At 36.4% G+C, this 16,537-nt stretch overlaps 1 protein-coding gene and 1 long non-coding RNA gene across 5 annotated transcripts; one reads left to right on the forward strand and one right to left on the reverse strand.

The window, feature by feature from the left end:
• Positions 9,638-15,496, forward strand: LOC109716345 (exosome complex exonuclease RRP44 homolog A-like). 4 transcript variants are annotated; one of them, XM_020241729.1, is made up of 6 exons: positions 9,638-9,723; positions 10,205-10,221; positions 14,267-14,378; positions 14,814-14,934; positions 15,107-15,166; positions 15,255-15,496. In XM_020241729.1, the coding sequence occupies exons 3-6, from the start codon at positions 14,269-14,271 to the stop codon at positions 15,363-15,365; spliced, it is 402 nt and encodes a 133-aa protein (XP_020097318.1). In that variant the 5' UTR covers positions 9,638-9,723; positions 10,205-10,221; positions 14,267-14,268; the 3' UTR covers positions 15,366-15,496. The 4 variants fall into 4 exon arrangements, 2 of the variants coding, with proteins under 2 accessions (XP_020097318.1, XP_020097317.1); XR_002217901.1 differs by lacking the exons at positions 9,638-9,723; positions 10,205-10,221 and adding exons at positions 10,838-11,189; positions 12,713-13,370; XR_002217900.1 differs by lacking the exons at positions 9,638-9,723; positions 10,205-10,221 and adding an exon at positions 12,578-13,370.
• LOC109716346 lies at positions 13,348-13,785 on the reverse strand. The gene is made up of 2 exons (XR_002217902.1): positions 13,635-13,785; positions 13,348-13,382 (listed from the first exon to the last, which is right to left on the reverse strand). It is a non-coding gene; the product is annotated as an uncharacterized LOC109716346 (long non-coding RNA).

Genomic DNA, 16,537 nt, shown 5'->3' on the forward strand with positions numbered 1-16,537 from the left:
AGCTAAGTTTATTTCTAAATGAAATAAACGAAGCGAGTAGCGTGCTACCTATCTCTCAAAAAAAAAAAAATCCTAATAAGTGTATTACAGAGACGANAAGTTCGAATCCTAGTTGATTCACATTTCTAGCTAAGTTTATTTCTAAATGAAATAAACGAAGCGAGTAGCGTGCTACCTATCTCTCAAAAAAAAAAAAATCCTAATAAGTGTATTACAGAGACGAAATTAATTACTCTATGATAATAGAAAGAAATAATAAAAAAATTTAATTTAAAAATCAGAAAAGGCCTGAAACTAGCTAGGTACGGATTTCTTTCTGAAAATTTTAATTTTTTAAGATATAATTGATCCAAAATAAGCAAGAGATAGTTTAGTTTGACAAATTAAACAAAAAAATCTAATAAAAAATACAGCTAAAAATTTTTGTTGAACACTTTGATAAAATTATTTCAAAAAATTTATTTTCTATCTAAACTCAATCAAATATCAAATACTATTATTAATTTTTAACTAAAATTAATAAATTAGGCCAAACTTAAGCTGGTTGGAGGGATATCCCGGAAAAGACAGGATATCCCTCTTTATCCTCCCAAACACAATGCAAAATGGAACAACAAAGTTGTTCCGGGTTTAATGGGTTGTTCTAGGAACAACCTATTAAGCTTGTTTCGCCGAACTGAAGAACAAGCTTGGTAACAACAATTGTTTTGCTCTTTTTTTTTTCTTTTCTTTTTTTTTATTATGCTTTTCTTTTTTATACTTTATTTTAATAATTTCATGAATTAAATGAATGCTCAAATTTAATAAATTAAATATATTAATATAAATAGATTTTTTATGTAATATATTTATACTTAAATTTTATATATAATATAATTAATTAAATTTGATATATTTTTTATTTAAGTTTTATCATTTATATATTAATATTTAATATTTTATTTTATATTACGTATTATATACATAAATCAATTTTTCATATATTATGTATATTTTTTATTTGTATTGAAATTTATACTAATTATTAATTAAAATTATAGGGATACTGTGTTTATACTTTATTTATTAATTATATTTATGAATAAATTATATAAATAAATTATTAATAAATAATAATTATTATATATAATAAAATAAAATATAACTATTTTAAATTAGATTCTTACATAAAATATTTATATTATAAATTACTATATGAAATAGTTATAAATATTTATATAACATAATACTAAATAAATTAGTTATTTTATTTTAAAATATGTATTTAGACATTGTTTTAGACTTTTTATCCCAAACGCCTATTTAAGGATATCTTCTAGAATATTTTATTAATAACCAAACATAAATTTATAATTGTCTATCTTGTACGAAATATCGCCTATGTTATCGAAAATAATAAAAATTATTTTTCAAAATTTAGTTCTCCATCTAAATACAGCCTTAAATGATTCTCGCTTACGTTTAATTTTTCACCGGGGCTAATCAAATATTTTCTATCATCGACCAACAGCTGATCAGCCAATATATATATCTTGGCACCTCACCCTTCAAATTCGAATGGTGGCGCTCCGATCGACTGATTGTATATCCAACTGGTTCCTTACCACAAGTAGTGCTCGACGTTGCGGTACAATCCGAGTACGAGGTTTTACTAAAACCGGGTCGCTCCTCTCCTCACGCGGTGACGCACCATACTAAAACCGCTTGCGGTGACGCACATACCTTATTCAAATTCCAACGGCTTCATTTTACCGTTGTGTCATACCCCTCCATACGGCGCCGGGTCCGACACCAGAAAATTCCTCGGATTCACGATCTGTAAATAGACCCGAGTCGCCAAATCGTCCCTCCGTTCCACCCCGTCCCTGTTCTAAACTTCTTACTCTTCCGAATGCGAAGCACGAAGCGGAGGCGGATCGGAGGAAACCCCGCGGCGCGCTCGGGTCGACGCGTCTTTTTCGGTGATTTCGTGTGTTCTTCTGTCTTTTCCGTGGAAGGGCCCCAGTTCGTTGTGGCTTTGTAGAGATTGCTTTAAATCCTTTTTTTTTTTTTTGGCTTTTGTGGTTCGCGGTAAGATAGCTCGCGAATCGGTGTTATGGTACCGTTGGCTTTTGCGGGATTCGATTTATGGATTGGTGACGTTAGCTTAGTCGGTTCTCGAGGGTGGTGTTCTTTCGAGATGTCGCCGGGCGGAGGCGAATTGCGGATATACGGCTGGGTGCGCGCCGGCGCTTCGTGGAGGAGCGGGTGGGCGCCGCGCCACGGCCGCTTCACCTGGTTCACCGGAATCGGGGGGATCGTTCATGCGTGCTTTTGGCGAACAAACGAGCAAAGAGGAGATTCTCATAGGCGCGATGAGATACAAGACGTGATCCAGATACAAGAATCCGTAGATCCTCTCCTGATGTCCTGTTTTTTGCTTCCTCCTCACATCGTAGTCCCTATATGCCATAGCGGCACCATGTTGTTCAAGATAGTCACGAAAGGTTTCAGATGCATGTTCTTGATCTTATGTTCTACATGTTCAGTGTCGTTTCTTGCAATGTAGTGAACGTTGCTAGATACTAGTGAATTCCTCCATGTAAGCAGTCCTGTGGCAAAATTCTTGATTTTTTGATAAAGTGCCTTATTATTGCTATTCATATGCAGTATGAGCATGCATAATTCTCTTGCGGCCAAAATTATTTGGATCCTAATAGGTGTAAGGCGGAGGTGTCCTGTGTTACAATCAGACAGGTCTAAGCTCTGGTATACAGGGTATTGGTTCTTTTTTCTTTTCTTTCAGATTCTCTCTTCTCTCTCTCTTCTCTCTCACCTCTCTCTCTCTCTTCATAGGATGTTATATAATGATTCTAAAGAACGAGCGTGCAGAACATTTTAGATTTAATATCTGCTTCTTTTGCAGCTCTAAAAGACTATCAGCTGTTTAACTTCTGAGGAGGTTCTTTCTGTTATTTAAGATTATTTTTAATAATTAATTTCACTGTTTGTGAACAATGGTTTTCAGACAATAAACTTGCGAAAAGCGAAGGGTGGATTATAGATCGTCAGCCAGATATTGCTCGCCTGCAAGAATTTATCAAACGTTATAGAGACAAAATAAAGATCGATGAGTTTGACGATGAAGGATGAGATGAAGTTGACGGAATCTGCGTGTTCAAGGTAATCTTGACGGTACGTAGGTGTTTCTTTTATTCTTGCAGCTTTTGCTTGATATTCTGGCCTACTTCATCATTTGTCTTGTAACAAAACACCACATTAACTGCAATCAAAAACAAATGTTTTGCATGCATAGCAAATGATGTTGGAATTCTGATCATGTGTAACCTAAATTCAAGTTGAATATCTCATCATTAAGGCATTTACCGTGTGAAAATTTTAAATGGTCTTTCGATTACACTAATCATTCCAAGTTTGATGTACTTCTTTGCTCATTTATATCACATGTTATCAGTTTACGTAGACTGCAGTTTGTTTGAGAATAATGTCTGACAAAAAAAGAAAACCCTTCAGTAGTCTACTGCTAAATATATTGGAATTAAATATGAAGTTGCCTGACTCGTAGATTATCTATGTGACAACTGTGACATCTGCCAATACTATATTATATGTATTATTTGTGACTATAGGATTATGGCTGTGTTTGCTTGCCTGTATTTATCCTACAAAACGACATAAACTTTGGTCTGCAATGCTGGTCACTTCCGTTCTTCTATTGATTTCTTTTGAGGCCTATATTTTAAGTCAAGGTTTTTGTCACAATTTGCAATTGCTCAAGATCTGCGTGTTTCTGCCTCATCTGGTACTTGTACTAATGCAACAGGTCTGGCATGTTCAATGCCTGTATATAAGTGTTTAAGTATATGTTTTGGTTGGTCCTTCTGGAATTGTGATTCTCTGAATTTACAGCCTTAGGTTTGAAAATTTTAGCTCCCGATTCGCCTCCATGTATGCTATCAGTATTCTAATCCGTTGATTTAGAGATTTACGTTCCATATTAAAGTACTTTTTCTCTTCCCATTTTAATGAAAAGAAGGTCTAATATCCTTGCTAGGATGCTAAATGTATTGCTTTTGCTGAACAATCTTAATAATATGATTATATTGAAAATGTGTAGGTACTCACTTAATTTTATCAACTTTTGTAATCTCCTTTTTGGAATGCATTAATTAGGACATGGAGTTCTCCATTTGCGTTATCTTGGTGTTCCTTTCCATGTTTCATTGACTATAGGGTTTATGTTACATGCTTTAACTTTATTGTTAGTTGTACATGAGTATTATGTTTTTCTTTAAAAACAGGTTGAGAACGCTACAAACTAGAAAAAGAGGAGGAAGATACTGCAACTCTGAAAGTACTAGGTCTGTCGTAGAGGAGCTAACTAGAGAAATGCCCCTTGATGTCATGCAGAAAAGTTTGCTATCTTGGTGAGTTAATGTTCATTCCTGATTTATGAGAATCTTTTAATTCAGGCTACACTGTGCACAATTAAATACCGTTTTCTTTAGAGAAAAGAAATAATAAATTCAAAAAAACATAAAAAGAAATGTCTTTTTTTATCCTTTTGTATATAGTAAATATATGCTGCAATGAGAGCTAGTTGCTTCCACAGGAAAAATAAAGTAGGTTGGAGTCTTTGATGGCATCCGCTTCGCCGTAGACCATAAAATGTTAATGGCCTTATATTTCACTTTGTTATCTTCGGTGGTATTTACTTAATAAATAAAGTCTGTACTTTTTTATGCATAATTTCAGATGAAAGAGCCTTATGGAAAAGGATGCTGCAATGGACACAAGAATGTAGTGTTTATACATTATTCCATTGGGATTCACCGTTCTATTAACAAATGCCCATCGCTTCGTTTCAGAGACAGTAGTGATTACTTTTGGTTTTTAACATATTTTTTAAGATAATTCTTATGTAATTTATTATTCAATCAATGTTAGGTCAGGACGGCCGGTTTCAGTTTGCAGTACTATAGGGGGCTTCCGTAAAGCTGAATGCCTAGTAATTTTCCTATTCCTGTTTGCGAGGAATTGCTGATTGCTGATTTTTGCAATTATGTATTCGTGGTTCAGGTTTGCCATTTCAATGTTGTGATGCTTATGATAATGCTGCAGTTTGTTGTTGAAAAGTTAACGATATGCGTCATAAGTTAGTATCAGTTGATTGACTTGTTAATCGTAGTGAGATAGATGTTCTTATATATTTTTATTTGAATATGGTGCTGATAGTAGTTGCTTTCATTTCAAAGTCAGACGGTTGCTGCCTGATCTGCAATTTTCTTGAAATTTTTTTCGTTTACTGCCTTTTTCAAGTTGGAATGTTTAATTAGTAGCCTAAGCTCGTCATTTACATTTGCCTGAGAATACTTTCTTTATCTGAAATTTTCCGGCATAGCTGTAGGCTAGTTTTAATCACTGGCACATGGACAAGTCTAGTGAGACTTTAAGAAAAAAAAAAGACCAGGACTTTTTGGGGTTGGTTTGGCAGCGTGGTAGGTGTCTGTGGTGTTATTTGATGAAGCTGCCTGAAGTAGCTGACTGTCAGAGAAGTAGATTATCATCCCTTGCTAGTCTTTTATTGCTGGCAGACTCGAGAAACAACTAATTTGGAATCTTTTTCCTTTTGAGTCTCGGATCTTCATTTCTTGTCCTTTCTCTGTGCATCAAACACTTATTGCTCTGTGTAAAGTAGGGTGTTCTAGTTGCTGCTGATACGATGCATATTATGGCCTTGCTACTTTTGTTTGGTCCCACTAGTAAAGTGATGGCTTTCTACATGCTCTGCTCTTACCTACTGTATCATTTATTTGCCAATCTCTTGCAAAGTTATTTGTTTTTCTTGATGATGCCTGGAAATGCTGCGTGTATCCTCTCAAAATCTGCTTCATCTTCTATATATATCAGCAACTCCTTTTTTTTTCGTTTTATATCTTGTTGTATGGCTTCTCAATTATCTGCAATCTCTTTACAATTCGTTCCCCTGTGTTGCCCCTCTCTCTTCCTCTCCTTTCTCTATCTCTTTGCGCTTTCCCACCTCTTCCCCCTCTCTTTGATGGGTGGTTTTTCGTTTTTTTGTCCAGAATTGCAACATCCCCCCCTCTATTTTTTTATTGGCTACAATATTTTGGGCTCTTCAGCTCCTTGGCCTTAGCCTTTTTGCCTTCTAAATGTTTACCTTCTCTTTGGTGTTTAATCTGAACTTTTTCGTTTGACACCTTACTCTTATGACCGTACTATGGAATCTTATTGCGATTTCAGGCGTGTTGCTAATATTTTATGATGGTGAATTTATGGGAGGCGTAACTAATCTTGCTTTTAGTGCTAATTTATAGAACTGTTATTGTTTTTGAAGAAAGCCTTTTCTTTCGGCGCAACTTCATATCTGGTTTGATTATAAATGTATCATTGAAAGTAGATTTTATTTTTCTTGGACTCTTCTTTGAAAAATGAATTGCCTTTCGTCTTCTAGCTTTTTGTACCAGTGCAAAGTAGAAACTTCTCGTTATAGAGAGGTGCAGTTCATTTGTTTTTCACAAAATGGGTGGGAGAAATGCCTTAAAAGAATTCAGCAACTTAAAGTTGAAAGATTATCTCAGTATTGTAGCCTAAATTATTTTGCCTGAAAACAGTAGATGTATATTGTGTATGTGATATGATATTCTAAAGTTTATGTTAAGTTCAGTGCCTAGATGAAATTTACTTATCTGTGACGAATTCATTTTGTTGTAAACTAGGATTTTTGTCATTGAACATTTAAGAACATTTCATAGTTGTTACGTTTTGGCATATTATGGATTTCAGGGAATTTCGAACATTTTTGTTTTCAATCAAAGTATTAAACATTAGCGTTATACTCATTGCAGTAGAATTTTCGAAGTTGCGTGATTGTGCTTGTATTAATAATAGCGAATCCTTACCAAAATCTTACATTTATTTTCTTTCAGTTTTATGGGCAGAAAGTAATGTTGGTAACCAAAGCTGAACTGTAGTTCACCTTCTTGCATATGAACGAGTCGTCGATTGGCAAAGTTCTAGGGATTGCGGATAATGTAACCTCATATTGTTTCTGCTACTTACTACAAAGAAGACACAATTTCGTTGTTTATTTTGTCTCTTTTCGGTAATACTTGGATCAAATGTTTGCAAGAGTAAATTTCAACTATCAATATTTCTGTGCTTGAACCACGATATATCTACTTTTACTTCTTATTTTGTACTTATGCACTGAGTGACATTATCCTTATGTGTATGCCTCCATGCCAAGTAGAGAAGTCTTTTCTTAATGCCCCTCATTTGGTGAGTATAGATATGATAATTAATTTCATCCATACATTTGCATTCTCAAATTTGAAAAGTGCCGCATTTACCCTCTTTTTTTTTTTTTCTTCTGTACGTGAGCATTATTTTTGTTTCAGTAGACATAATTTGCTAGCTACCTTTTTACTTTATCTTTCATCATTGAAAAAGATATTCTTCCTCATTTTTCATTTGGAGTTTGTGATGAACATGTTTTCTCAGGGATGGTCATGAATATTGAATTATAGGTAAGCTGCCAATTAGACGACACCAATGTTGGTAACTTACAAATAGAATTTGATTATGGTTGGCGAATAATATGTCATCAAGGAAACGAGTTATGACGATACGTTTGAATTGTACCATTAATCTTCATATGCTGAGTAAATCACATGGGAACACGCCTCTGTAATCCTGCCTAAGAAATGGCAGGTTGTTGATTAAGGTGCGTATGGTCTTGGTTGGAATTTGACCGTATTATTAACACAATAGTTATGTCACTTCTGTTGGTGGTGCACTCCAATGAATCTGAAAACTGTAGATGTCAGCCTTTCACGGTGGTGTTAAAGAAAAATTAGAAATTATATTGTGGGTTTATGAACTTTTGACTTTTCAAGATTGAAGATTGGTTTGAAAAGGTAGTAGGCAGTATATTATGTATTACCGCGTAACCGGGACACTTTCGTCTGCAAAGAGGCCAAATATGAGCAATTGGTGCATCAGGTAACTTTCTATCAGCGCGATTCGGGTGATAAGGCTCAAACATATTCTAATATCTTGTGAGGAAATGTTAATTTTCTTAAGATATGAAGACATTATTGTTAGGATATGGAGAAGATAAGAGAGTCATTCAAACAGGTTGGAATACTTATCACTTATCATGAGTATTTATATCTGATTCTCCTTCGAATTCTTGGACATATCCATTTGATAACATCTTTAAGTTAAATTTATCTTGAAATGAACCTTTAGATTTACCAGGACCAAGGGTAGTCTGTTTCCTCAATTGCCTTGAGATATTACGATGTGTCATTTGAACGCTCATTATTACCGACGCGAGTGTGGTAGGCCACGGCCGTTTAACAATCCATGTTGCAATGAATAATTTGACTTGCTATTCAGGCATTTGCGGCTGTTCAAGACTTGATGCCTTAAAGGATATCGTGATGGTTTATATATCTTATGAGGGGGTCAAGCATTCCAAATACATACTGTTATTGGCATTTGAGCAAATGACAATATATTATGTGTTTGCTTTGGCATTTGCGCTAGAGAGTTGGCGATGCCTTCTTACTACTTAGCTGCTTATGTCTTTGCGCAAATCTGAGAAACAATCTGCGAAGTTATTTTTTTTTTTTCTATCATTTTTTGGCGCCCACCCTGATTTTTTTGCTTGTTTGATTAATTGAAATTACTTCAAATTGAAATAGCGGTTTTTTTTTGTGAGTGTGGTTAAGATAATTTCCTTTCAGTCCTTTCATAATATGGTGGATTTTCAAACATGCTTCAATTATGGGCTTTTTTCTTGTCGTTTTTGGCAGGGGGGAAAAACATTGATTGAGGGTCGCCTGTGCATATTGTATTCTCAAGTCGCTTGCACTTAATAAAGTGGTGCAACTATTTGCCGTGTCGCCCGGTGTTGGAATAAGAGTATATATTTTTTTCATAGATCAAGCTGCATGTGCAGGTTAATATTTTCTTAGAATGCTTTGTGTTTTCTCTAGTATATTTGCATTGCTCCCTGGCCAGCACGGGTTATGAGCGAAAGAAAAGAAATTGTTGACTTCTCGTATGGGGGAGGCTGCCAATGTTCGATTTTCTTCCTGAGGGCTTTTATGTTATCAATATTTATCATGCTAAGTAATTTTAATATATATGTTCTACGTATCATTCTTCAATTTTTTTTTAATGTGCTGTAAAATTTTGTTCGACGATGATATTATTCTTCTTATCATATACTACTTTAATTACATTTTTAGTTGCTGTAGTTGGTAATTTGTTCCTCACCTGATATCGGTCTGATTTCTTGATATCACAATTTTGATTTCTGGTTCAAAATAGTTATGTGTTGCACTGGTACAATGATAGGATACACAGTTAGATGGCCAATTCATGGAGGAGTTGATGGCCTGATGCTGAATTGACTTGTTTGATATTATCTAAATTAAAAAGGCTTACATATGTAGACATAATTCTTTAACGGTAACAGACAAGTGATATAATATACCCTCTTTTGGTATGATAATGTAAGTAATACTGAATGTCCTCATGCTTGCATTTAAAGTGAAGATGAATCTGTCGTTATAATTTAACATGCATTATTCTTTTCTATTCAGATGGCAAGAGAGATGGAGGAGATTTTGCGTCAGCAAACTGCACAACCGGCTAGTAGTTGTGTTTCTGAAAATGGCGTTTCATTTCTTGACCAAGTTATTTCTCCTTTATATGAAGTCATAGCAGCTGTAAGCTCTTTTCCTGTAGTTCTTACATCATGTAATTTCTTGTAACTTGCAAGGGTTATGATTTAGTCTTGTGATTCCTCTCTCAACAAATAATATTGGTTTCTGTGTCGGCCTGGAAATGATACTATAGGGAGCATGAGATGGGATATTTGCATCATGTGTTGTTGTTTGGTATTTTTTTTTTCTTTTTTTGATAAATTTGATTCATTATATCATGCTTTGGCAATCTAGATGAGCAATTTTGAATTAATTCTTGGTGCTTCGTCTTCTTGGCATACTGCTTAGTGCTTTACTAGTGAAATACCCGCGCGATGCTGCGGATATAAAACTATTTTTATAATAAATTTTAGTTTTTTAATATTTTTATATAGTTTATAAATCTAATTATTAATTAAATAAAATTTATATAAAAATAATTTAATAGTTACATCTATTTAAATAAAAGTCATTAAAATTGGTATATGCCCAAAGTTAATTTATAAAACAATTTATTTTATAAAAAATTATATGAAAAGGATTTGAGATAAAACTATCAAAATAATTTTTAAAAAATCAATAAATAGATGGAAAATAAAATTGTAGAAGTATTGTTTAATAAAATTAATTATACACATACATACACTATATTTATAAAATTTTACTCCTCAAACTTAAATTTCATATTTTTTTTATATAATGAAATTTTACGTGATTTAAATTTCATCTATCAAATTAGATATTATTATGCAATTTATTATGTGCATTATTAATAAAATTAATTAATTATATTATATATAACTAATTATTAATATAATTAATTAATTAATTAATTAATTTCATAGCGTTTAGAGATTTAAAATTTTAAACTTTGAAGCTTAAAATTTAGAAATAAATATTATAAGTAAAAATTAATATTTAAAATTTAAATATAAAATATAAAATTAGAAATTTAAAACTTTAGAATATGAAAGTATCAAAATTTTAAATTTTGATATAAAAAATTTAAAAGTATATATATTTATTTATATTTATATATTATTATATATATAGAGGGAGAGAGAAAGGGGGTTTGGGGGGACACGTGTCACCCTATGGAGAAAGGGGGTTTGGGGGGACACGTGTCACCCTATGGTTCCCCAAAAGCCGGTTGGGTCGGAAGATATCCGGTTTCATTCGGATTCGAATTCGGGTTCGGGTAAAATTTAGGATATCCGTACCCATTAACGTCCCAATTCTCCGCTCCCTCACTGGCGGCACAGCTCCTCGTCACCTCGTCCCCTCATACCCTCGTCTTCCTCCCTCCCCTTCCCCTTCCCCATCCCGATCCCCATCCCCAAACTCTTCATTCCTCCTCGCTCCCGATGTGGCGTCGCCGCCTCTTCGGCCCCGTCACCACCGCCGCTCTTCATTCCTCCTCGCTCCCGATGTGGCGTCGCCGCCTCTTAGGCACCGTCACCACCGCCGCGTCACCTCGTCGAACCTTTAGTCTTCTGGCCTGCGCTTGCCGCACCGCACCTCGCTCCGGCCTTCCCGCGTTCACGGTTCCCGGGCGCCTGCTCCTCCGCCCAGCAGTTGCTATGGGGCAGTCTGGTGATTGCGGCTCGAGATCAGGCCCAAATTCTTCTTCGCCTTGGCCAGGACATGAAGTGTCCCGCTCCATGGAACCGGGAGATCGGTGCACAGGCTGCGGGTTAACTCGTTTCACGGAATATGGGCCTGGCCATAGATAGCATAAGGGCTTCCGGAGTGTAAGAATTTCCTTGATGTTGATTGCCACATCAGTGCTGTTCCAGAAAACCGATGCTGACGGCTGCGATGGTCATGATCGCATGAGTTCGAAGGACGGCGCTGGCCGTGGAGGGCTTTTGATGCGGCCGAGGATAGAGTGACGCATTGATGCAGTCCTCACCTCACACAGAAACGTGCGGACAGGGGTTGGAACGCTTGAAATGATAATATATTGCAAGCTCCAGCTGAAAACAAGTCCCCCGGAGAATTTATATCAACGGGAACCCGCCTGCGCGATTTTAGTTCTGCATCGGAGTGATGAAACTTTGGGAGACATCGAACCGGTGCTCCTCGCGTGATGGGTCTTCGTTTATCACAGAAGTCCTTCTCTCGAGAATGAGCATTTCGCTATGTCGATAATTTAAGTCTATAATAAACATGAAGTTCAAATTCTTAACACAAAAGATATAATAGGAAACTCATTGGACAGGGCATTTTTATTGATAGGCTTACTATCAGCAATGCTCGTAAGTTTGTGGACCATCTTGAAAAACTGGTTGGAGCTTGCAATGCCTAGAGACAGCAGCTAGCAATCTGTGAACAATAACATCTGCCAGAAAAAACAGCCACATTAGCGTCTAATATCTATGACTACCTTTATTGCTATTCTCCTGTTTTTAAATAGGGATGAAAATATGAATTAAATCATTTTAATCCATGGATACTCTCATCAGGTAGTTTCAATAATTGTGGTAGCATGAAAGCCCGCTAATGAAGTGGTTTGTATTTGCATCATCATGGATAAATTGGCTAACATATAAACTAATGCTTTTTGCATCTCAAAATAATCATTAGTAAATTATGGTAATCCTTTTGAAGCCATATTAGGTGAGATAACAAAGAATAGGTTGATTGAATCACAAGGAGTATTGCAAAATATGTTGTGTTGCCTCTCCGAAATTAGCCATTCTAAAGACTAAAGAGGAGAATTCTCACTCTGTTAAGTAGCAATAACTAACCTGCATATCTGCACGAATAGAGGAGTAAAATGAGACCGGCCACAGCTCCTCGTCACCTCGTCCACTCATACCCTCGTTTGCCTTCCTCCCTTCCTTCCATTCCCCATCCCCAAACTCTTCATTCCTCCTCGCTCCCGATGTGGCGTCGCCGCCTCTTCGGCCCCGTCACCACCGCCGCTCTTCATTCCTCCTCGCTCCCGATGTGGCGTCGCCGCCTCTTAGGCACCGCCGCGGCGGCCTTGGATGGGGAATACGAGGGACTCCTTTCCATTCTCGAGGAGAAGAGGACTGTCTTTATAAACGGACCCATCACGGAGGACACCGCGTTCGATGTGCTGCTCAAGTTCATCAGTCTCGCGAGAACTAATAATGCGCAGCGGGTTCATCTGTTGATAAATTCTCCGGGGGGACTTGTTTCAGCTGGACTTGCAATATATGATATCATTCAAAGCGTTCCAACCCCTGTCGCCACGTTATGTGTGGGTGAGGCTGCATCAATGGCGTCACTCATCCTCGCCGCAGGCGCTCCCGGCCAGCGCCGTGCCTTGCCGAACTCTCGGATCATGATCCATCAGCCGTCAGGCGGTTTTCTGGGACAGGCGACTGATGTGGCAATTCACAATCAAGAAATTCTTAGACTCCGGAAGCGCCTTTATGCTATCTATGCCAGGCACACCCGGCAGCCTGTGCACCGGATCTCCCGCTTCATGGAGCGGGACACATTCATGTCTCCTGCAGAGGCGAAGAAATTTGGGCTGATCGACGAAATCATCCAGAGCTGCCCCATAGCAACTGCTGGCGGAGGAGGCGGCGGCGGCGGGAAGCCTGAGACGGAGGAAGGAGGTGGCGGTGGCGGCAAGCGCGAGGCAGAAGACTAAAGGTTCGATAGTTTCTTAATTCATAAATACATTTAGATCAATTGCTTTTTAATACAATCTAGATAGATGCATGAAGAGAATGACATACTTTTTAATACAATTTAGACAGATGTATGAAGAGAATGAGAATATATTTTGGAATAATTAGGTTGTTACTGGTCTTCTGATTTTCAGCTATGGTTGGTTTATTCATCTTTGCTCCTGAAATTGGGAGCACAGAGGAATAACCTAATAGTTAACTATTAGTTGATGATTTAATAGGTTACCTTTTCCTGAAGTATATAAGCGTGTGGAGCTCAACCGATGCTTGGCTTGCCATTTGGGCATTTCGGTGTCGATAATTTAAGTCTATAATAAACATGAAGTTCAAATTCTTAACACACAAAAGATATAATAGGAAACTCATTGGACAGGGCATTTNATCAAATGAAACCTAAAGCAACGTAGAATAAAATCGTCCCTAGAACGTTCAGATGTCTAGATTGCCTTCAATGGTGTCAATCATCAATTCGGATATTCTATCATCAAAAGGTATTTGATAGTAGCAGAGCCCAAATACTCTTACTCCTTGTACTATCCCAATATTGCAACTTAATCCTAGCCATCTCACTTGGAAACTTTAGTCCCTGAAAATCTCACATGTTTTGAATTTTCGCTGTCGAAGGCACATTAAACCCCACCTAAATTAGCAAAAGAGAGTGAGTTATCTTATAGAAGAAGGGATAAAAGATCATCTTGTAAGATAACTTAGATCTTTTTTGACAGTCAAGGACTTAGAGAGTGAGTAATAACTGCATGTTTCTGTTTGAGTCCACATTAAACAAAGTCCAGTGATTTTCTTTTCTTTTTTTTCTGTTTGATTACCACATTGGACAAAGTTCTTCCAATTTTTTTGCAGGGATGTATCAAATTAGAGAGGCAAATCAAATGACTGAGGAATTTATGCTGGCTGCCAATGTTGCTGTTGCAGAAAAGATCTTGAAACATTTTCCATTGGTCTCCTTACTAAGGTGAACCGAGAACATCCTTCTGGCTATAGATTCTTGATGTCAGATTAGGGAAAAATCATTGTGGACTTTTCCCCTCCAAATATTGATGCCAACTACAGAGTATGACTAGATAGTTAAGAATTAGGAAGATCAAGAGGGTTATTACGAATTGATGATGTTCAGCTGCCAATTACCTGCCTCTAGATGAAGGCGACTTAAAAAAAAGAAATCTTATGCTAGAGGTTGTTTTGCCAATTCACTAGTTAAAATATGAAGCACAATTCTCTATCCGGTTAAGGGTTTGTACAAAATATAGGATCTGCATGATTGCAATGATATATTTGAGATTTTGCGATGAAATTTCAAATCATCAGACCCGCATTTAGTCAATACTTTCTGCACCCACTTTCATGGTTTTCAACTATTGAACCTATGTTGCATTTTGATGATGATTAGGCGGCATCCCAGCCCCACCAAAGAGATGCTTGAACCATTATTACGTACTGCAACTGCTGTCAGCCTGGATTTGGATGTATCATCTTCTAAAGCATTAGCTGATTCACTTGATCGAGCAGTGGTATGTATACATTTTATCCACTAGTTTGCAATAATATTTTTAGCTTGGCTGTTTTCTTACTAATTATTAGGTAATAGGATATGTTGTGCATTAACTGCAATTTTTTGCAAGCAATGGCATTTAGTTTACAGAATTTACTCTAAACTAGTGATTAATTGCTAAAAATGTGCAGAGTGATGATCCGTATTTCAATAAGCTGATCAGGATTCTGGCAACTAGATGCATGACCCAGGTAAATCTATTTAGACACTTGGTTGCTAAATTTTTGGATTTTGAGTACAGAGTTTTCAACGTTTGACCTAATAATTGAAAAATCACAGGCAGTATACTTCTGCAGTGGAGATTTAAGCCCTTCTGAATTTTACCATTATGGGCTTGCAGCACCTCTCTATACTCATTTTACTTCTCCTATTCGCAGATATGCAGGTTAGTTATTGCTACTTTAACAGAGTGAGAATCTCTCCTCTTAGTCTTTATGAATGGCTAATTTCGGAGAGGCAACACAACAGATTTTGCAATACTCCTTTGTGATTGCAATCAACCTATTCTTTTTGTTATCTCACCTAATATGGCTTCAAAAGGATTACCNTTGGAAGAACTTTGTCCAATGTGGTAATCAAACAGAAAAAAAAGAAAAGAAAATCACTGGACTTTGTTTAATGTGGACTCAAACAGAAACATGCAGTTATTACTCACTCTCTAAGTCCTTGACTGTCAAAAAAGATCTAAGTTATCTTACAAGATGATCTTTTATCCCTTCTTCTATAAGATAACTCACTCTCTTTTGCTAATTTAGGTGGGGTTTAATGTGCCTTCGACAGCGAAAATTCAAAACATGTGAGATTTTCAGGGACTAAAGTTTCCAAGTGAGATGGCTAGGATTAAGTTGCAATATTGGGATAGTACAAGGAGTAAGAGTATTTGGGCTCTGCTACTATCAAATATCTTTTGATGATAGAATATCCGAATTGATGATTGACACCATTGAAGGCAATCTAGACATCTGAACGTTCTAGGGACGATTTTATTCTACGTTGCTTTAGGTTTCATTTGATTGCTAAAAATTGTCCAGCTTTGTTTGAATTTAATAGTTTCTGTTAAAAGAATTATAGAGAATTTCACCAAATAACAAAATAGTCTATTAGGCAACAGGTTGCTTTGCCAAATTAGTTATAAATACCGATAGAACATGTATAAACCATGTACAAATTGTAAGTTTAGATAATAAATTTATCAAACATTGTGAAGTTCGCGTATCTGTTTTGTTAGTGCTACACAGTTTGGGGGTGGTTCTTTTTCTTTTTTTTTTTGATGTTATCTATTGTTTGATTGATTGATGGAAATGCATGCACCCGGGAGCTCCAACGTCGAACTCGGTCTCTTCGCCCGAGTGATTGTTGGCGTAGGCAGCGAGATCACCACATCTTTTTCGTCCAGATAGCTAAATCTTATTGTCCAACCCTCAAATCCCCAATTCTCACTAAATTTGCACCTCTCACTAAATTTGCACCTAACTTGCGTGAGTTTTTAGATTTTCTTTGATAATTTAGTGCTTAATTTAGGGTGGTTATCATTTTTGCAATAATTAGAGTGGTTTTTATGC

This window comes from Ananas comosus, linkage group 10 (genome assembly GCF_001540865.1).
Source record: "Ananas comosus cultivar F153 linkage group 10, ASM154086v1, whole genome shotgun sequence".
NCBI lineage: Eukaryota > Viridiplantae > Streptophyta > Magnoliopsida > Poales > Bromeliaceae > Ananas > Ananas comosus.